General features: G+C 41.1%; 1 protein-coding gene across 5 annotated transcripts in view; it reads left to right on the top strand.

The window, feature by feature from the left end:
• Window positions 1–23,160, top strand: part of PAX5 (paired box 5) — a 251,538-nt gene that overhangs the window by 142,212 nt on the left and 86,166 nt on the right. For 3 of the 5 annotated variants that reach the window (XM_083420377.1, XM_083420374.1, XM_083420375.1), the window contains 2 exons: window positions 8,709–8,765; window positions 18,558–18,687. In XM_083420377.1, the coding sequence (XP_083276503.1) occupies window positions 8,709–8,765; window positions 18,558–18,687 (187 nt within the window). The remainder of the gene's footprint in view (window positions 1–8,708; window positions 8,766–18,557; window positions 18,688–23,160) is intronic. The other 2 variants (XM_083420378.1, XM_083420376.1) reach the window with 1 other exon arrangement.

The raw sequence follows: 23,160 nt of genomic DNA, 5'->3' as shown, positions 1-23,160 counted from the left end.
CAGCACCATAATTCAAAATCATCAATTCTTCAGCGATCAGCCTTCTTTATGGTCCAGCTCTCACTTCCATACATCACTACTGGGAAAACCATGGCTTTAACTATACAGACCTTTGCTGGCAAGTATTTCATGTTACTTAAAAACAAGCGGAGATTTGTAGAAAATAAAACAAAGCCCACTGTTGTGTCTATTTTGCTCCTCTTTCTTTTCCTTTTCTCTCTTTCTCCCATATGTGTAGTTATATCTGCATCTTGGTATTTTCCCATCAACATTCCTTTCATCTTTATCCCCCCCCCCCTCTCAGTATGATATTTTCTCTCTTCCTTATAAACCTTTTCTATCTAACATCACTGCACTATATATTCATTCCCCACTTAGGCTCAGAAATTGTTGCCTCTACCTGTTTTCTACCATGAAGCCCACAACAATGGTGAACAGCTAGCTACAGTTTTTCAAAAGTGTATACATTTCAAACCTGCTATTACTATCCCAAAATTCTAATGTTTGTCCAAAACTTTGCTCAAACTTCCCTGCTGTTGGCATCCTTCTGCATGTTGAAAGTGTCTTCTGCTCATAAAAGGGCTGATTTACACACTTTGGTGCATTATGTTGCATGAAAAGAGTGAAAGTATAACCAGAGATGTTCTACTTATGCAAGAGCTTTGTGCAGTCTCTCCCAGAAATATGGATGCTTGAGAACTGCTATAGAACCTACCTGCTATAACACTGTGTGAACTCTTGTTTAAATATTTGAAGAACAGCACTAGAAGGCACTAGTGCTCTTCTGCTCATGCTTTTTTGGAATCCAATACAAAAATGTGTTCTGCAATACAGAAATGTGTTCAAAATGTATTCAGTATTGTCAGGTTCATTTACATCTCTGTACATGCTCAGAAATGTGGGCATGTGCACTCGTTGCCTGTTTGCTGTTTCCCCCTTAAAAAAATATCACCACCTGTTTAGGTAACTTTATTTATTAACAGCCTTTTTGAGCAGAAAGCTTGTTTCACTCATTCTTTGCCTACTCTTCCTAATTCCCCCGCTATGTTGTGTTGTTACTCAAAGGACCCTTTCCAGGCCTGTGCAGAGGGGGCAGGCAGCTGGCCCCACATGCCCTGGGTCTCAGCGGACCGGCTGGGAATTAGCTGCTTTTTTGTTCAAGTTTATAACTTTATTCTAACAAAGCTCCCACCCTGAGCCTCAGATAAGCTCTGCATTGGCTTGACCCTTTCCCTCGTTCTCACACGTGTTTTCTGACTGAGCCATTTCCCCAGTGCTCAGCCTTCTGCACGCACCCTACCCTCAACTGCCTGCCATTGCTTCTTTTATGTGCCCATGGAGACCCATCACCCTTGATGACTCCAGAGACCTATTCCTACTGTCTCCTTCTACCTGTTTTTGCACCCAAGTACTTTTTAAATGGGCCATAGCCCTAGCAAAACAATAAATGCTTGATATTGCAGTTCGTCTTACTGTGTGAAATAGCTGAGTTTGAGATAAATTCTCTGGTCTCTTATTCAAAAAGTAAACAAATGTCAACAGCAAACACTGCCGCCACAAGTGCCAATAATTTTTCTGCTTATTTCATGTATTCCAATGTTCATTTTGGAAATCTTTGGTTTGTGTATGAGAGAGTGAGTGAGAGTGTGCATGTGATTTACGGATCTGTGGCCTGTCACATGTCTTTAAAATTACAGTGCCCATTTTCCGCCGAAATAATTTCTACAAAGAGTGGCTCCTATTACAGCAAGAGGAGCGTGGACGTCATGATTTATTATTATTTATGGTCCCAGGGCCTTGTTTATGCACGATGGGTTAGGTGCGCAGGATAGAAATGCCATTATGCAAATGACATTGAATGTCCTTACCGAGCCTAAATAATTTTTGTGTTGGACGATTAAACCTCATCTGTTATTGATATGGGCTGCAGTCAGGCTATTAAAGAGTCCCAACAGTACTTACTCCCAGTAATGGGAAAATTGAGAGGAAGAGGCTAAACAATTGCCTCAAGTGTGCTGTGATTGTCTGGTAGGAGTGGAACATAACAAACCTCCTGAATGGAAATCGTGTTCACTACTTAGGGATAAATAAAGAAGGGAGAACACGCAATAAATTATACTTTGTGATTTGAATCAGTGCACTAGAGAATTTGTGTACGTTCAATTTGTTTATCTAAATATTTGGGGGGGTTGTTGGTGGGAGGGGGCTGTGTTTGAAACTGCCAGTGATGGTCTGCATACAGTGTTATTGTGTGTTCTCTCTCTCTCTCTCTCTCACTCTCTCTCTCCCTGCTCTGGAGGAGCGGGCTTGGGGGATGGAGGGGGGGGGAACTGGGGGATGGACTAGAGAACCAATCTTCTTAGTGAACAAGGGAGCTACGTCGTCATTGCTCCTTTCTTTTTTGACACAGCTGTGCGGTCACATTTTGATCAGTGTTGATAGCTTATGAATTCCAAAATTGACAAAATTTACAGAAAAATGAGGATAATCCATCTTCCTTAGCAGCCTGTCAGGAGCTGGCTATACTTCATAATCCTCAATTACAGATGCTATTTTCAGACATTTACATGCAGATATTAGGAGAAAATGAAAATGAGAAACAAAGAGAGAATGGAAATGCAGCTATTTATATGTATAAAAGAAAAACAACAGGTAAATTCTAGGCATTTAGATTGGATTTGGGGGTCCCTTTACAAAAGGCTCTCAGTGACTGTAATATATTTGCAGATTTTAGTAGGAAATGCAGCATATATAGCTTCAGCACGCAAATAATAAGGTTTAGGTCAAAAACAGGTCAGTTATTCTGAAGTATCGGAGTAAATGTGTTCATGGCAGGGTGCACTAAATAATTCCCACTCTTTTAAAAAAGATCTCCAGGGAGTGTCGTGATTCTAATTGGATTTGGGTGAAAATGAAATACAGCTGCTAATTTTTTCCTCCAAAAATCTTCTGCAAAGGGGAGATTTAGAAATGTTTTGAGTGACAGAACACAATAATAACAGGATATTATTTCAAGTGTTATATGGAACTCCTGCGTTTTTTAAAAAAAGTCAATTGACAAATGTTATGTAAAACAAAGGGGATTTGGAATACTGCCATAATTGGCTGTGTAAATAGGATTTACCCCAAAGAAAAATTAGTGTCATTGATAGTGCAAGGTGGAATTGAAAATGTGATGTAAATGATAGATAGATGAGGACAGGGGTGAGGGGAGGACTCATTTTTGATAAATGGTCCATCAGATCCTTGCCAGCTCAGATCTGGGGGAGTCAAGGAGGAGGCTTTGGTAATCAAATTTCAATTCCTATAAAATTTAAGACAGAAGAGCACCAATGCCCATACAGCTGTACATGGCACAGGGTTTCTGCAAAACTGGGGAGATTAATTAGAGTTGCTTTGGATTAAAATCTGTGAACCATGTCAAATGTTACAACCGCTCCCCCCCCCCCCCCCGCTTTGTGGCCTGACAGCAGAGCTTTTGTAGAAAACCTGGTTGCTAATATAATCCTTATATTTTCCCCACTCAGTTTGGGCAACACAACATTGCTCATGGCTGTTGACGCAATGAAAATGTAGACAGTTCCAGTGCAACATACAGATAATTTCTAAATATGTTAATTTCTTGGGTTTAAAATACTTTCACTATATGTGTGTATCAAGAAGCACAAAGACATCATAATAAATATATTTACCAAAATGTTTATACAGCAAAAAGGGAGATTCTTTCAACAGAACCATTTTTGTGTTATTTTGGATCCAGTCATATTTGGTAGGGAGATGTGAAGAAATTGATCTTTGTGAATTCTGATATCAATTCTATATGCAGATAGAGACTTCTTTCTTTACTGGCACTCCCCAAGTGATCCAATGTAGTTATTGGCTCAAAATCTCTACAGTCTTTACCAGCGTTGGAGCTCTGCCACCAATAGGGCTGAAGATGGGGTGTGCCAGTAGTAGATTAGGGGAAGGCTATCTATCTGAAGGCTGTAGTCCTCCAACCTGCCTTCAAACTAGAGAGGAAAGAACTCCAGTCCTGGAGCTTGAGTAGTGGATTCCCCTCCTATTGGGAATGAGAGGGAAATGGTTGCGCCTTGAGGCTCCCAGGACCCACTCATGAAAATAACTTCACTCAGACACATATTTTAGTTTTAAGTTTTCGGGCAAATTTTGGCCACAACTTTATTGAAATTACAGTCACGTGAGCGGTATTGGCTTAGGCATTGACTCCCAACTATAACTGACTCCATCTCTCTGGGTGATAGTCTAATGGGGTAAACCAAACGAAGCTCACCCCGGGGTTCCTGTTCTCCTGGCATGGCCCTAGACCCTCAAGCGGGCTTCGGACGAGATCCAGGACCCCCAGATTCCTTTAATGGAATGCCCAGTTCCTGGAGGGGCAGGTGATGGCCACACCTCCCCTCCCCTCAATCCAACTGAGCCAATGCCTAACAGCCAATTTACAAGTTGTGACGATTTGCTAAGGGGTAGGCAAAACCCAAGTGACTAGAGCCAGTTTGCCACTTGGAAAAAATTCCTACCCAGCCCCTGTTCCCCAAACCGAAGCAAGGCCAGGCGAGAATACCTAATTCTAGGGAGGGAGGCGGTTGTTCGACAGCACGACGCAAGTGCCCCTACTTGCGTGAGTCACGCTGGTGCTTTTTAAAGCCCCTGAGATCACGCCACCCTCTGGGGATTGGCTAAAACAGCCTGGCATGATCCAGGGGCTGTGGCCAGGGCTTTTGCTATTCCCCCCACCAATGACTCCTATGGGGGGGAGAATCCCAGGAGCCCACACGCAACCAGGACCCTCTAATAGGAGGATCCCATTTAAAGATGCCTATAGAAAGCTCACAAGCAATTGCAGTCTCCCCACTGACATTCAGAGGATTCTACCCAGCAACTGTCATTTTCAGTTGGAACTTGCCGGAACTGAGGTTGGTGCCACTGTCGTTATCAGAGAATGAGGGAGGCATTGGTGGTGAGTTCTGGCACCTCTTTTTCTATAAACAATAGCACTGATTATACCACCTCTGATAACAGTTGAGGGAGGAACCTGTTGGAGCTGGACTTTTGCAGAGCAGGGGGAGAGGCCCTGAAGCCCCATCTATCTCACTCTCTTATAACCAGATGGAATGGCTGCTGCAGATGACAGTTATGGGTGAACACGTGTGAAAGTGACATGGACCAGAAACAGAATGAGTTACACATCTCAGAAATACAGTAAAAATAGTACTATGTCCAATTTTGTGGTTCCAAAGTATGACTTATATATTGATGAAAGATATCAAACAAGATATCAAATTTGAGCACTTGGCCTCAAATTTCCAAAGAGATACATATTTGGGAATGAAGACCAACCGTATTATATATAAGCCAAACAAGAGAAAATAAAAACTATTATTTTTATAGTGATAGTTTCAATTGGAATACTGTTTTCCTTCTTGCTACAATGTTAAAAAGAATAACTTCAGTAGGCAAAGAGAATGGGGAACCATTCAAATGACTCAACAAACAACTCCATTTGCAACCTGTAAATCCTGCTTCTCCATATAAGTAGTGCATCACAAATTGCATGTATGTTTTTATGTGCCTTTCCAACAAGCCTCCAAATTATTGTAGGCAATAATTACCTGATGATGAATTTGTATAAACAAATTATTTTGCCTATATTTAAAATAGGGCATGGGGATTTGGAATCGAGGATACGGATACATTGGCTGTTGAAATAAGAACAATGAATTCTTTGTGGGTATAATCCAGGGATTTCATGAATGATCTGGATAGAAAAGTGTTAAAGTCTATGTGAGGAAAAGGGGGGGAGGGAAACTTACAATTTACAGTATTTACCTCTACTGTGATGTCACAAGGTCAGATGGGCAACCAGTTTTACACGGCAGGTAGCCTACTTAATATTCGGTCTGTTTGAACAGGTCACTCACTGTTGGAAGTCTACAGTAATGGTGAAGTGCCCCTAATCTAGCATCTATTTTCACTTGCTGGAGATGAGGGGAGTGAATTTATAAGCCATGGAGAATGCGTTGGTCGGGGATCTAACCTCTTAACTCTCCTCGGCCTCCAGGGTCAGAAGAGTGTTTTAAATGAAAGCTTATATTGTATGTTGTTGACAATATTATTTGACCCATGTCTCCAAGGCCAAAATCAACATCTCTTTTGTGTAGACATGTTACTGGAAAAAGTGATCTAATAAACAGTAAAGATGCCATTTTCCTTCTAGATCTTTTTGTGTTCTGTTCTACATCTAATGCAAGTTTTGTACCATACTTGAGGAAAAGGTTTTGCGCTAAGCACTTAGGAGCATAATCTCCCAGGAGCTGCACCTGCACATTCCTCATTCATCTCAATAGGGCTTGTGCAGGAGAATATACCGGAACACTTTGATTTATATTATATTACTACATTACATTACATTACCTGCCCTTCCTGCCAAAGTAACCCATGGCAGCAAACAACAAGTGATAAAACAAATCTGAAATAATAAATAAAGAAAACACATACACCTCAAACATCTTTAAAACAATTCTAATGTGGATGTAGACTGTCCCCTTATTTTTTGGGAAGTATGCATGATTTTACAGATTATCTATCTCTATCTATCTTCTATCTACATAAACTCCACCCCCCACCCCAGATACACTTGCGGAACATCCTGGGACAACCAGGGCTATTTGTACCTAACCCTGTCAGAAAATGTTCACAGTTTGTCAAGGAGTGCCTACTTCATCCTCCTCAACAGCTGATTGGCGCTGTGATAATTTGGAGAAAACTACACACACAGCCCTGGGGCCTCATCCAGATAGTGATATGTCATCACAGCTTACTCGTGTTTATAGCCCCCCACCCCCCGACCAAGCTGGATTGCAACACATTTATTTTTATTTGAGGGATATTACGAGGATAAAGGTACCCCAAAGGGCTGCTGGAAGCAAAGCTGTTTTAGATGTCCTCTTTCTTCTGTGTTAAAATTAAGTGCTGGTCAATCAACTGAATGTTCCATTCACACTGAATATTCCATTTGAAGAATAATTTCAGTAAAAAGTTTCTCTAATTGTTCAAAAATCAAAATGATGGCTTTTTATTTAGACATTTCTGACAGTTAATTCAAACGTTTAATTTCAAAGTTGTCAGGCATAACAGCCTGCAAATGACATTTTCTGGGTTAAAAACCTGAGATCTTATCATTCCTGTTTCAGAGGGAATTACGAAGCTTCATTTTAGAAAGAATAAAAGAGGGCAGATTTCCCCAGTTTTCAGATACCTCTATAGGGCACATATACACATTTATTCAATTGAGTCTGGCAGGGTGGAGGAGAAACTAACATACACATTCAAGAGGAGACTGTAGTTTACTAAGTCATAAGGATGAATTCAGTGTAGGACTATGGCAATCATTCTGTCAGCACTAGTTTTTTAGCTTCCTGGATGCTCCCCAGTGGCAGAGCGTATGTTATCACTGCCTGTGTGTGCAGGGCGCCCCCCCCCCCACAAGAGAGAAGGCAGGAGAGGGGCGGTAAATTTGCTGCAAACTCTTCTCTCTCTGCCCCTCAAAAGTACAGCCCAGGGTGGTCCACTTCCCACCTCCTAGCTACGATAGTGCTTCTCCCCTGTGTGCCATTCTGCAGGTTCTCTTACTTCCCAAACCCAGTTTCAGGGTGGGTGGTGGAGGTGGGTGGGGACAGAAGTGGGAGGAAAGCCGCCGTGAATTTAAATAGTTTTGCATATATAGTGATCCTCCTGCCCAGGTCAAATGCAGCCCACCAGCAAGGTCTGATGTCCCTGCAAGATGCCCCTCCTGTTTTTTCCTGCCTGCTCAGGGCTGTGAAAATACAGCAACTGGCAAGTGCCTTGCAGACCACAAGGCATAACTAGAGGACTGAGTCTAGCCTTGTAGCTAACATGTTGTGTTGGCTTGATGTATACGCTGCCACCCCAGGGCAAATGCTTATGAGTAGATGCAGGAGATTTAACCCTTAGTCAGGCCATGGTCTGCCAGTACATTTGGAGTACTGTCTGTGAATTTTGCAGCAGCTCTTGAAGCTCTCTGCCTGTTCCCTGAATCCTTTTGTCCAGAGATAGAGGTCAGATTTGGGTCCTCTTGCAAGCAAAGGATGCCTGAATGAGCTATAGCTTATCCCTAAGAGTATCACAGATTTCTTCATATATTGCTAGCTTCTTTATGTGTTTTTGGAGCATTCAGCTTTTTGCTGTGAAACATATACCTTAGGCTGGTGCAAATTGTGACCCACTAAGCTTAACAGAGCCCATCAGCCAAGTATGGTGGCCCATCAGGGATTTGATAAACCTCTTACTTTTGCTGCCTACTGGGGATATCAAGCACAATGGCAAACCACAATGCATAGCTAATGGACTGTGTTCAGTTTTATGGGTCACAGTTTTTGCAGGCTTACCATCCTTCGAATGATATTCCTGTCACAAGCTTGGGCAGTTTGAGATAGCTAGGCCTGTACACCATAGCTATAGTTCCTGCTTCAGGTCGCCATGCAATGCTTAACTATATGTCAGTTTCTTGTTAAGTAGATTGGGGCACAGGAATTATGGAAAAAGAGAGAGCTTTCATAATACAATATTTAATATATATATATATTTATTAAGTTCTCACTGCACTCATTTTTTAAAAAATATATATTCTCCTTACATTTCTGTTTTTTTTCTCCTTCATGCTATGGCAGTGGTGCTCCATGCTGATGAGACAATACTTGGTGCAACCCCAGGCAGTCATTTTTCAGGTAATTTCTTAGGATACCAAACTCCTGTCTCATACTTTTTCATGTATGAAGCAGGTCAGATTCCCCATTTATGGCGGGAGTACCCTGGCTGTACCCAGATAGACTGGGGATCAGCCTAATTCTGCTCATGCCCACACCAAAGCCCATGCAGGTGGAAAAGGGAACATATACTTTTTTAAATCTTAGGCAATTAGGATATTAGCACGAATAAGGCCCCAGGTGAGACTTGCCCAACTTTTTGACCCACTGAATTGCATGCAGGCTTGTCAGCTATGTAACAACTTCCTTGGTTTTTTTTTTACTTCCAGGCAGGTATAAAAAACAGGAGGCTTATTGAGCCAATAGTGGACTGGTAGTTTGCATTTGGCTTGGTCTCCCTTAGTTAACCAATGCTCTTTCTGCACAAGTTTTTAATGAAATGAATGCAGGTTGGGTTGTTTTTGTTGTTGTTTGTGGTGGTAATATTTAACACAAAGGCCACATGGTTTAACATAAGGTTATTCACCTGTTGCAGAAAAACATTGCATTTTCCCAGCTCTCCAGGGCATAGTTTGCATTTGGTAAAATGTGGTTCTCGTACCCCAGAGAGAGCATTCATTGCTACTCTACACAACTCTCTACTGAATATAGTTTGTGATGTCAATGGCAATGAATAGCACAACCCTTAGAGTTGCACGGACACAGAATTGATTTCCTAGCTGAGTTACTTTTTATGGTGGTGAATACCAGTGAGCATAGCTTCTCTGTTTCCACATCTCTATATAACAGTGCTCCAATGTGTTAGTTATTTAGTTATTTATTTGGAACATATTCATTTTCCTTTTCTTGCACTGGACTGCACTGCATAGTAAATTTGTTTGAAAAGAGCAAACAGTGGAAGTACTGCCCCGCCAATCTGCAAGCAAGCTCCTGTCCCTTGGAATAAAACTATCCCCCATTTATTATATACAGGATATTGTGCTATTTACCTTGGAAAGGATTTGCAGGAATATTGTCCATAAAGCTAAAAAGAAGTATGAATAATTTGGCTTATTGTACAGAAATGCCCCAATTCTGAATGTTCAGTGATGAGATAACTCAGGATATTAAAATAAAAGATATTTCAACATTAGGAGGACACAGTGGCTACTCATATATCTACAAAGCTATATGGGAGTGCAGGCAGGTGGATTTTTTTAAAACAAAAAATCCTATGGCAACATTTCACATTGTTGAAGAGGCCAGTCACCTTTCAACTGGAGATATGGCTTGTCTCTTCAGCAGTTCATGCAGATGAACTTCAGCAAAACATCCAATTATGTGCATGGTTCTTCTGCTTAAATTGTGACAGACAAATGGTTTGGGTTTGTTTCAACTCATTTTGAAATACAGGCCAATAACAGGATATTTGGATTGACCAGCAGAGCTTTTGATTTGCATTTGATTAAGGTCCATAATTAGAACTATGGCATGGGGAAAGGAGTATTGTCTAGTAGGGTAGATAGATATTTTTGATTCCCACAGAAATATATTGTCTAAAAATTTGAGGGGGTGGGGACTGTAATTATGTTTGTGACACTTGGGAGAGAGCCTCCCCAAGGTATTCCTTTCCCAGAAACTGTATAGGGGAATGACACTGACTCCTCTTGCCTTTGTGACATTGGGAGCTGTTACAAATATACTTATCCTTAACACAGACTTATTTGTGTGCCTCATAACCAACACACTTAGGAAAGGGTAAATATGTCTGAGAGAGGTAAGAACAGCAATGGGGCAATGACTGCTGATGTCACAAAAGCCCTACTATTTGCTTGCCTGGCAACCAACACGTGTAAGAAAAAACACAAAAGCTGCCATGGTTGGGTACATCTGTGCTGGAAGGGTTGACATGGCAACCCTCATGGTCTGATCCCAGCATCCTGGTTGCTGGCAGGCCAGCAAACAGTTGCAATTACTACAACTCTGTGTGGATTTCTTCAAGCACAAGGTATAGGAAGGAAGGAGGCAGGGTCCTAGAGTGATAGTACAATTGAGAAAGTGGAGAGAGATATGGATGAAGCAAGAAATAGATATGAAATGGAAGGAATGGCGAGTCAAATACAACTGGGAATAGATGAGGCAAGCCGTGACCTTAGGCCCATCAGTGTTCCACCATTTGGGCTGTGTATTATGTTGAGCACATTCATAATTACTAAGAAAAGGCTGAAATCCTATGCATACGTGGGAGTAAGTCCCATCAAATGGCCCCACTTATGTGGCTGCAGCTGTATGGGATATCGTATTAGAGAAGTGGCTGCCAAATGGCTTGGTATAAATGTGAACAGGGGTGCCAACTTAAATAAAATATTGAGGGGGCAGGTAAGCCCCTAATCAATCGCAATACGCGGTGCACACATACCATTTGAATGGCAATGCCCATCAACTTTGGGCTTCCCAGCCCTCTCAGATATTTATTGGGGGGCCAATGGGACCTTAGCCCCTAAGAGTGGGCACCTATGAATGTGAAGGTTCCCCTAGGTGTATTTAAGAAAGGGAATTGGACACATTCATGGAGGATAGTTCTAGTTACAGGTAGGTAGCCGTGTTGGTCTGCCGTAGTCAAAACAAAATTTTTAAAAATTCCTTCCAGTAGCACCTTAGAGACCAACTAAGGTGCTACTGGAATGATTTTTTTAATTTTATCATGGAGGATAGGTTAGCAAATAGCTTTAGCTATCATAGCTTCCACATACAAGAAGCAGTATACCTCTGTGGTAAAACAAGGGAATGGCAACCACTTCCACGCTGAATTGTAAGCTCTCCAGTGTATCTGGCAGGCCAGATTCTGTCGAAAACAGTATGTTGGACTAGATGGGCTTTGATCTGATCCAGCACAGCAGTTCGTATGATTCATGATTTAGTCCCTCTCTGTGCAGCCTTATTAAACTGCTCAGAACCAGTTTGATGACAGCTGAAAGTGCATGTTCCTTGATAAACACTGAGCAGCTACATAAGCAAGTGACTAGGCAAATATGGAGCAAGAACAAGAGCTTAGGGCTATATGAAATGTCACTTCATGTTTAGCTGGAACAAAAAGAGCTTTTGGAAATCAAGACATCAGCCCCAAAAGTGATAAACACAGTTGCTAAACTGGATCTATGTATAGCCACAGGCTCCTGGCATGGGATCAGTTTGACTCTAGTTAGTTTTGCATCCCTTTCTTAAAGCTTATAGCCTGCATAAGTTCCAAAAGTAACTTGTATTACCTTTGGGACATTTATTTGCCTTTTGTGGTAAGATGTGGGATATTGGTCAAAGGAAGGTTCTATTCACACAATCACATCAGGAAGTCAGGGCATGTAACAATAATTCATTAAAACAGCCAATATAGAATAAAGCCACAAGAATGCACATAAAACCACACCATATTTCATGCATTAGCTTTACTAAGGCCACAACTTACTTTAAAAATTCATTGTGTATGCATGTCAGCAGTTCTGAGGTGAATTCATGAGTAAAATACCAAAATAATCAGCCAGGGTTTAAAAGAGGAGCAACTGAAAGTAAAAGTTGTACAAAAATAGTACTGTTCCCCTTTTACACGTGTGTGTGTGTGTGTGTGTGTGTGTGTATTTGCCACACCCCTTCTCCCCTGGAAAATGAGGAGAGGTGGTTTCCTCAATGGGGAGGAATGCATACATTGCCTTTGTCCCATTGTCATCACTGGCCAAACAAGCTTTGTAGGTTTTTGAAATTCTATAAAAACATCACAAAACCTGTTTGACTACAGCCAGTAATGGAAAGCATTGGAGATTGGTATATATATATATATATTGCAGTGGAGTGCAAAAATAAATAGTCTGTTAAGACTGCTGGTTGAAATAATAAAGAAACTTAAGGTTTATTACTCCTGGCAAACAAAGTCATTCTGAATAGAAGTTTACACTAACTGACTGGAGGAGAAAGCAAGCAAGTAAAGCCCAAGGGGAAAAAGAAATCTTTGGAGAGTTACTTAAGAAGGAATCAGTAAGGGAAGAATAGATTGCCTTTTTGTCTATTTTGTTCAGGTAACCAATTACAAGTGTTGTTGCTTTAGTCCCAGCAGAAAGATGGTGTGCATTTACAGATAAAATGCAATGATTAGTTCCATCATATAATCTTCAGTTATTTGAAGGGGGGGGGAGACTGGAATAAAAGAAGAAGAAAATGTCAGCCTTTTGGCAAAATCAGTTGGATGGTGAATGCAATAATAGCTAGGGATGATCAAGGTATGCATGCAGGGGAGCTGAGGAAGAAATAAGGTTGAGCTGCAGACTTAAGAAGTGTAGAGAAAGATTTCAGTTCAAGCTTCATTGAGTGTGACTGTGACTAAAGGACGGAGTAGGAAGCGTTACTCTTCTTGCTGAGAAATATTATTAATAATTCAATTTCTTACCTATCCTTCACTGTAAAGTCCCAGGGCAGGTTACAGCAATTTAAAATGCAATATTTAAATCAGTTTAAAACAAACTGCTATCTATCTAATCTATCTATCTATCTATCTATCTATCTATTTATCTGGTGTCAAAGGCCAGGATAAAGAGTTGTATGTTCTGAATACGACGGAAACTACATAAAGAAAGTGCTCACCTGCCCATGGGGATCAGTGAGGCAGTTGCCTCAGATGGCAGACTGGGGAACACTTGGAAGTGGTAGCAGATCCATGCCTCAAGGAGTGTGCCATGCTGTTTATCATCTGTTCCTCCTCCTCTGTTGCTATCACTCACTCTTCAGTCTCCTTTTTTCTCCCAAAGATGGAAGGGGGAGGGAGGCTGCTGCGTTGGGTGGGTGTGGTTTTGGCACTGGCAGGGGTGGTGGCTTGAGCAGTGGCGGTGGGTGGCGGCTTTGAAGATGGTGGGAGGCAGCATTTTCTGTTTTGCCTCAAGCAGCAAAACATTGCTGACCAGCGCTGTGATGGTTCCAGATGACCCTCTTTGGGGAGGGAATACCGCAGCTTAGGGGCTGCCACAAAGAATGCCCTCTCCATGGCAGCTGTTCTGAATTTCTGGGGGTTGTGGAACCTGAGAGTGTCTGAAGGGCAGGAGATGTTATTTCAGAGATTTGGGGCCTCAGTCATTCAGGGCTCACTAATGTGAGGGCTTTGAATTGGGCCCAGAAATAAACTAACAATAAATCAGAAACTTTGTCAATATCATGCAACTGATATATAAGTCAAACCGAAGAACATTGTGTTCAGCGATTTCTAGCTTAGGTTATTTGGTAGTCTTCCCCTTCTGGGTCAATTCATGAAGTCGGGTAGGCTTATGCTTCCTTCTCCCGCACAGATAGTGCCTGAAATGGACTCTGTGTAGCTGGAGAATGGTGTTTTTTCAGAGACTTGAAGGCAATATATATTTTATTTATTTGTTGCATGAAATGTACACACCACTTAATTTGTAAAAAACAACAACAACCCTGAAAGTATGACAAACCATTGCTTGAAGCGCACACATGTTCATTTCTTTTCTTTTCAGAAAAATATCTGTAATGGTTCCACCTGCGTTGCTGGAGGCTGTGTGCCTCTGAAAATTAGTTTCTGGGACTCACTAGCCCAGAGAGCGCTATTCTGTTCGCAGGTTTCCCATAGGCGCATGGTTGGCCACTATGAGAACAGGACATTGGATTAGATGGACCATTTGCCTGGTGCAGCAGGGCTTTTCTTAACTTCTTACGTTGTTCTTTGGTCAATAGGTTTTGCAGGGTTGTTTTCAATGCAATGCAGGAATAACATGGTATCACTGTATAGTTTACCTGAACTTATACATGTGACTGTCCACTGCCACAAGGGGGCTCATTATTTTAAGGACAGAGAGGCAATTCAATAAAATAGTGTTGAGGACAGAATATGACAAAGTTAATTGACAGTGGAGTGTGCAGAAGAGGCAACATTATTGCAACTCAGGAAAAAATTTGCCGACAAAATGGGATCTGACAATCCGGCAGAAGGATCAAGAGGTGAGAATGGAAGAATGAAACATAGGGAACAAATAAAATATGTAGCAAGAAGAAGAAAAAAGTGTGATGCACGAGGAAATATCTGCAGAGTTGTATGTATGCTGTGAGTTTACAGCAGCACAAATAAGCCACAGAATGTGGTTTTGTCTGTAGATTTCAGCATTCTGATCTTTTCAGTTTTCTTAAAAAAATGATTACGTTTCCAGACCTTGTGTTTGCAGAGACATGGTAAACTGTAAGTTGTTTAAAACTGTTTTAACATTCTTTTTTAACTGTTGCAACCCATGCCTGGACCTTAGGGTGAATGGTGGGTTATTATTACTATTACTATTGTGTCTGCCGCACCTGGTGAAATATCAGCAATCCGAAGAGTAGCCATGGGACGCGGGTGGTGCTGTGGTCTAAACCACTGAGCCTAGGGTTTGCCGATCGGAAGGTTGGCAGTTCGAATCCCCACGACGGGGTGAGCTCCCATTGCTCAGTCCCTGCTCCTGCCAACCTAGCAGTTCAAAAGCATGTCAAAGTTCAAGTAGATAAATAGGTACCACTCCGGCAGGAAGGTAAACGGCATTTCCGTGTGCTGCTCTGGTTCGCCAGAAGCGGCTTAGTCATGCTGGCCACATGCCCTGGAAGCTGTATGCCGGCTCCCTTGGCCAGTAAAGTGAGATGAGGGCCAAAACCCCAGAGTCGTCTGTGACTGGACCTAGCAGTCAGGGGTCCCTTCACTGAAAGAGTAGCCATTTTGGATTTCCAGCACTAGGGGTGGAGATTCAGTCACCTTTTATCTTCCCCATATTCAGATTGAAACATTAGGAGTGATTACATATAAAATAAAATAATTTTTTTAATAGTATGCAACTATTTTTGCAAACTTTTGGTGTTTTAAATTGTACATCACTATGGGTGCTTTGAGGAAGGAAGTTTAAACTTTTGCTTGCTTATTTGTATTTACATACTCTGAAAATAATTGTGACAGGAATAATAGTGATGATTTCTGTTGCTGCTTCTATTTCCCCCCATTGTGATTTTTCTATTATTTTTGCAATGGTGTATGTTCCTTGAGTGGTATCGCAAGTGATAAACACAGTCCATATTGTGGACGTTGTTTATGCCACAAAGACACAGTTACATTGCTGCGCCTTATGATCTTGAGCAGGAATGACGAACTTCTTTTGCCAAGGGAGGTCAGAAGCCAGTCAAGTTGTAACGGGGCTAGATCCTCTGGCCACGAAGTTGCACTTCACACTTGTGTCCACTGGCCAGAAGAGTCCTCTTAGCAATTAATGTGAGGAAGCACAAGAAGCTTCAGGGATTAATGCAGACATTTCTGGAACATTTGGGGTTGACAACTACTGACAACTTTGGAGAGAAGCTTGAGAGTGTCACTGTGTTTTGCCAGGCTAGCAATTCTCTAAGGCTCAACCCTGTCTCACTAGTTTTGCCACACAAAGAGAGGATGCCTCTGAGACCTCTGCTATATCACAGAAACCTGTTGGGTATTATGTCATGGTGCTCAGCACTGCTGCATTACACAGCATCCTGTTTTTGACCTGTAGCAATTCAAATGCCCTTGAAATGTGAAGCATTGTTGTGCGGGAGAGTAGGTAATCTTGTAATTTATTTTTTTCTTTAAAAAGTTGTATGAGTGCTTTGAAAGATCAGTGAATAAGCTTTCACATATCTACAGTAAATATCCCTCAAAAACTGTTCCATAATTGTTGAGAGCATGAGATGGAGTTAGGTTTGTTCCTTAGTATTGAGCTATGGGCTTTCCCTAATAGGTTGCATGACAATAGCCAGACCAAAATGTCTATTGCAGAAGAAGCACTGATTGCATTGCTGATGCGTAGTTCTGGTTTCCCTAGGGTATAAGCACTCTCTCTCTCTCTCTCTCTCCTTTGAAAGCATGCAAAACAAGCAAGACCTTTCTGTTTAAAGAAACTTTGTGAATCAAGGCTGGGATGTTTCTCAGATCCCTGGTTGTGGGATGTGTCTGAAAAACTATAGGCAGGAATTGAACATTGGGCTAAGGTGAACATTCTGTCCGCACAAGCAATTCAGCTTGCCTGCCAGAATGTTATTATTATTATTTATTTTATTTATTAAATTTCTATACCATCCTTCATCTAAGGACCGCAGGGTGCTAAAGGCACCAGGTGAGCCTACTTAGGGAGAGCATTCCACAAGTGGGGAGCCACCATAGAAATAACCCGTTCTCATGTTGCTATCCTCCAGACCTCTAGCAGAGGAGGCTCATGAAAAAGGGCCACAGATGATCACAGGGTTTGGTTTGGTTCATAGGGGGACAGGCAGTCCTTGAGAATGTTACCCTTTCTCCTCCCCCCCCCCCCCCGTGTGTTGCTCTGGGGGTTCTGAGCCAATTTCAAGGGAGGGGGAACAGGGAGAGGAGGGAGGGGGAAAGCCCTACTTGTTGAGACTTGAGGGGAAATCCTAGTTCCTACCTACTTAAAGGCATGTGCCACAGGAATGAGTGAGATTCATTTCCAAGCAACAGTGTATAGGAGGAATGGATTTGTATGTCCTATTGAATGTAGGGCACTTGCTTTCATGCTAGCCCTATAGGATAAGGGTGCAAGTATTTCACTGCAAACTATGTTATGCTATGTTATGTTATGTTATGTTATGCTATGTTATTTATTTCAATGTTCCTTTCTGCCACAAAGTTATATTCAAGGCAACTCACATGTCATTGAAAAATTAATGAAGTAAAAATATGATAGCAGTACAAACCCAAGAGCAGGAGACACAAACCATATCTGAAAGCAGCAGTAAAAGCAAATCAAAGCAGCACCAACAGTCCACAGATACTAACAAACAATATCCATAACCAAAGACAATGACATTAATAATTATCAGCTACTAATTAATTTAACAGAAACCATTCAGCAAAAGGTCAGGCAAACAGGACAGCCTTTTCCGATACTTGTTACAGTCACGCATACTGTTGGCTTGCTACTCTTTGCAGTGATTCTGGTATTAGTTTGGTACTGGACAAGAGGCTTAGCATCAGCTCCTTAGATCAATGAATGGTACCTTATTTATGAACCTTATGAATTGGTTAGATGCACCATAACTGCAATAAGCAATTTTGATTTAATACATTACACAAAGTATTGTTCATGTCCTGAGGCATGCAATACATCATTTTCTTCTGGCCTCACAATCTGTTCCATATTACGAAGCTCTTCAGGTGGCAACCTAATAGTAATGAAAGTCATGGCAGAGGAAAGCCTGAAAAGCATTGATGAACAACAACATTGCCAGTACTTAACCATATGCACCAGTAAAGCATGCTATTTTTCACCAATGTTGTTCTGCCAGAGCTAAATCCTTGTTTAGACATGCAACCATTTTTCTACCACAGCAAGAGGAATTTTATGGAGTCACATCTTCATCGTTTCCCCAAACTAGTGTTTTAAACTTGAGTCGGCCAACACAAATTCAGCAGTCCCCCAAGTGCATAAGTTTTCAAAGTGTTTTATTATGCTCAAAATGTTTTACAAGTTTTGCCTCTGGTGAGGGAATTTCCTAATTCTGTAACACACTGGGCATAACAAAATGTTTACGCACTCTGAAAACTTGTTTTCTGTCCCCCCCCAGCACGTACTTAGCAAGCTACATAGTTTAAGCTTACAAAACTCGTGTTAGCATATGATCTAATCATAGACAGAAGCTACCCACATGACATGTGAAACAAATAATAATAATACTAACAATTTTCACAGGAATCCACCTTTATAGCTTGGTTTTATCATGCATTAGGCACTGATTTTTATACTCAGTAGATGTATTAAGTTATCTCATTTTTTCTGCTCTCAGTCAACAGAATACTCAGCCATGGCATCACTAACTGGTGGATTAGATGATATGAAGGCTAATTTAACAAGCCCTACTTCAGCAGATATAGGAGCCAGTGTTCCAGGTCCACAATCATACCCTATTGTGACAGGTAAGGAAAACTAGATGATCTACCAAGAGCATGTTATTAATGGATATACTGTATGAAATGGCAAGTGGGAGGAGCTTATGGTGATGTAGTAGGAGGTTTTGTCATTCCTTGTTGAAACTGTCTTAGTTTTGATGTTTGATATCTGTGATACCTATGATATGTAAGGTTCTAAGCAGCCCGTGCCCAGTATAGGTTTGCCATATAGTTATTATTTCAAGGAGTGAAATATTTGTTTGTGAGAGGCACCATAACTGCAACATTAATACATATTGGCCAAACTCCTAGGAAAGTCAGCTCAGTGTTACATTAAATATTTTCTGGGAGATCAAATTGTATGGATAGTGGCTAAATTTTTACCAGTGGCAGTGGAAGGATAATTTTTCGGACTTCAATTGTTACTGTGTACATTGTGTTTGTTTTTACTATTATTTCTGGTCTATTGAATGTATTAAAATGATGATGGTGAACATTACAAGAGGAGTATAGCCTAAAAAGTCTTACAAATTGTCTGACATATGCTGTTTTCTTATGGTCTCCTTATTTTGGAGCTTGGCAACTCTACTCTTTGAACGATTGATGGGAGAGGCCTTGTTCGGTATTCCCTTGATTTGGTGCTTGAAGTGGGTTTTGGCGAGGTTGGGGTGCCATCTAATTTCAGGCAGACCTAAAAGGACTCCACTTCTTTTCAGTGGGTTTAATTGACTCTGGCCTAATTTGAAGCGAAACCATCCCAGTTAATTTGGGTGAGGGCACGGCTGGATTTAGATGAAGAGAAGCCCTAGGCTACTCCACTTATGAGGCCCCTCCCAATCCCTCACCCTCACAACTAGAAGAAAATGGAAGAGTGTTATAAACAAAATTGAATGAAGCTAAGCATAACGATGGGTATTTAAAATTCTGCAATTCACAATTTCTCCTCTAAAGGACATCAGAAAACTCCATCAAAATTTGTTTGTCTAAGTTTGTCACTTTCAATGTACAGAATGCTCAGTATGGACAACCTCTCTTGAGACATCGTGGCCCTTAATTCATTTTTAATTCTTTTGGGTCTTGAAAAACTCCTATCTCCCAATCAGTTAGTGACCATAAGGCTAAGAAATAGCTGCAAAATTGCTTCCACATTAGGAAAGGTCATCTGAATTTTTTCCTTGTATATAATTTGATAAAGGTCTGTACCAGACAAAGAGTGCTCTGCTGTAAGCCCATGGCTTTGTCTCACGTACAGGTGAAAGTGCAAAAGTTCATCAATATGAATAGGTATGCTTCCATCTTCTGGGTATGCTTCCATCAACAGTTCAACACCTTGCTGAATTTCTTGCTTAGATGCTATCAGAATAGCAAGAATGGAAAAACAATTGTGCAACATCATTGTACACAGTGCTTCTTCTTTTTAAATTGGCTTCAAGTGCATCTAATATAGGAATAAAGGATTTTATCCTAAACTTATCTCTTGAAGAAAGTGCATCTAAGGCATCAGGTGCACTTCTGTCATTTCTTTGCCGTTCCCTCACTTCTTTGTCTCCTTGTTTTGTAGTTAACATTTGGCAAGGTGGCTTTTGCTTGTTTCTCAAGCTCATCAAAATCTTCTCTTTAAAAAATCCAGAAGTGAACTATACAAACATGCCCAAGAACTCAATAACAGGTCTGATTTCTGAAGGGCTTTGCTGACCTTGTGAAAATGACCTTGCACACAGATTTATATCTCTAAGATTCTGCAGATTTTGGCTGTGAACTAGGGTCCCACAATTTTTTCCCAAGTTGGGCCCTGGAGTTTCAAATTGGGCCCCACTGGCTGGTCCTGAGTCTCACAGTTGCTCGGCCTGAGTTGCCCTGCCCTCACATGAATGAAGTCTTTGGTTTGCAATTTTGGGAGAGGGGAGGCTGCCCGCTGGGGGGTGGGGGTGGGCTGGGGAGGCCCCCTAGATTTAGAAGCCCTAGGCTTCAGCCTACTTAACCTATACATAAATCTGGCACTGGGTGAGGGCTTCTCCTTTGCACTCACAATATCAAATGACCTGCTCAGCTTTTGCCAATAGTTGAAGACTTTCCTGTCCTCAAGAGCATTACATGATCATGTTGATGACTGGTTTATTGGATTATGCTGATGATTAGCTACTGTTTCATTCCTAGTTCCTACATTTATAGCATGTTTAAACATTTATTTAATATAGCGTATTTTTTGCTCTATAAGACTCACTTTTTCCCTCCTAAAAAGTAAGGGGAAATGTGTGTGTGTCTTCTGGAGCGATTGCAGGCTGCGCAGCTATCCCAGAAGCCAGAACAGCAAGAGGGATTGCTGCTTTCACTGCGCAGAGATCCCTCTTGCTGTTCTGGCTTCTGAGATTCAGAATATTTTTTTTCTTGTTTTCCTCCTCCAAAAACTAGGTGCGTCTTGTGGTCTACTGCGTCTTATAGAGCAAAAAATACGGTATTTATATATATATATATATATATATATATATATATATATATATATTACAGTATTTGAATACCTGTTGTAGAAAATCAGTCAGTAAATTACGGTATTTTATTAATAAATACCGTATTTTTTGCTCTATAAGACTCACTTTTTCCCTCCTAAAAAGTAAGGGGAATGTGTGTGCGTCTTATGGAGCGAATGCAGGCTGCACAGCTATCCCAGAAGCCAGAACAGCAAGAGGGATCACTGCTTTCACTGCGCAGCGATCCCTCTTGCTGTTCTGGCTTCTGAGATTCAGAATATTTTTTTTCTTGTTTTCCTCCTCCAAAAACTAGATGCGTCTTGTGGTCTGGTGCGTCTTATAGAGCGAAAAATACGGTAAATTACACTACACATTGAGTTCAAGGGTTTCAGGCCTGCAGTTTGTATAGATGAATGACTTCTCGAGACTTATAAGAGAAATGCTTCTGTCCTTTTCATCCTACCTCTCACCTAAATACATACAGTACAAGAAGCAAAGGTTTGCTTTGCTTTTATGCCGGAAGTCCAGAATAGATGAAGAAGATGAGGATTTAATTAGCTATGTTTTATGCTGGTTTATTTCAGTGCTTGAGCAATGAGGACCAGGGGGTGAGTTGTGGGGAGGGGAGGATAGTTAAGGGTTGCCTGTCCCAGGCAGATAATGAGCTAGAAACAGCTCTGGGCATGGAGATATACCTTTTCTTTCTTACTTGTGATCCACATTTAGTGTGATGAGATTGAGTTTATTTTTAAAGCGATGCCTGAAATCCTTCTGGAGTCAAAGAGGTTTGTATTTGGATACTATGTAGAACTGGAGACTAGTGCTTACGTACTTTATAGACAAATGGACACAATGTAATTGGTACATTAATTAGCTGAAATGTTAATAAAGACTTGATTGATTGAGAAGAGGCAAACAATAAGTCTTAAGTAATCACAAACCTTTATGCTATACAAAGTCCAGAATAAATTATGCCTCTCTCCACACCACTGCTTTTCTCTCTCCCCCACCCCTTTCTGACTCATGACACCTTAATTCTGTTTGTATTTGGCTTTTTTGTTTGTTATTATTTTTGTTTGTTATGAGTTTTTTTTTTGGGGGTAGGCTGTATGCCAAGAGCCTTCAAATCTTTGGATCTAGCAAGTGTTAAAATCTATTCCTGGAACAGCCAGACTAGCTTCCTAGTGAGGTAATAGGCCATTAAGGAAACAAAGGAAGTGGCTCATTGCCAGAGAACAAATGGGTGGGCTCCCTCCCCCCCCCAACTCAAAAACAAAGTTGAGAGTTGAGTTTTAGTGGGTCCAACTGTGACTAACTGACTTCTGTTAGCGCCTTCTGGCGGTTCCCTCATTGTGAGAAGCAAAACTACAGGGAACCAGGCAGAGGGCCTTCTCGGTAGTGGCGCCTGCCCTGTGGAACGCCCTCCCATCAGATGTCAAGACGATAAACAACTACCTGACATTCAGAAGACATCTTAAGGCAGCCCTGTTCAGGGAAGTTTTAAATGTATGATATTTTAGTGTTTTTTGGTTTCTATGGAAGCCGCCCAGAGTGGCTGGGGAAACCCAGCCAGATGGGCGGGGTACAAATAATAAATTATAAATTATTATCCGTAAACTAAATTGTTATCATCATTATTTATATGATAATGCACATAGGAATGAAAAGATCTTCCCAATTTGGTTATGTTAGTTTCTCATTTTTCTAATTTTAAATTTAGTCCTCCACATTTCTGCAGCAATTTGTGGATGTTGTTTTTATTTTTTTTAATCCTCATGAAAATTCAGTGTTTTAATGTGAATTTCTCCTTAAAAACACATTTCTGCAAGCATTTCCCCTGAATATATTGCATTTTTGTATGTTATTTTCACTACTATATAATTTTTTATGCACAGTTTCTACTAATAGTTTCTTCAACCAGAGCCAGGGCCTTTTCAACTCTGGCTCCGGCCTGGTGGAACGCTCTGCCTCATGAGACCAGGGCCCTGCAGGATGTGATTTCTTTCCGCAGGGCCTGTAAGACAGAGTTGTT

The sequence above is a fragment of the Podarcis tiliguerta genome (genome assembly GCF_965153285.1).
Source record: "Podarcis tiliguerta genome assembly, chromosome: 17".
NCBI classification, from domain to species: Eukaryota; Metazoa; Chordata; class Lepidosauria; order Squamata; family Lacertidae; genus Podarcis; species Podarcis tiliguerta.
The sequence above is the reverse complement of the archived record's forward strand: the minus strand, read 5'-3'. Positions and strand labels throughout refer to the sequence as shown.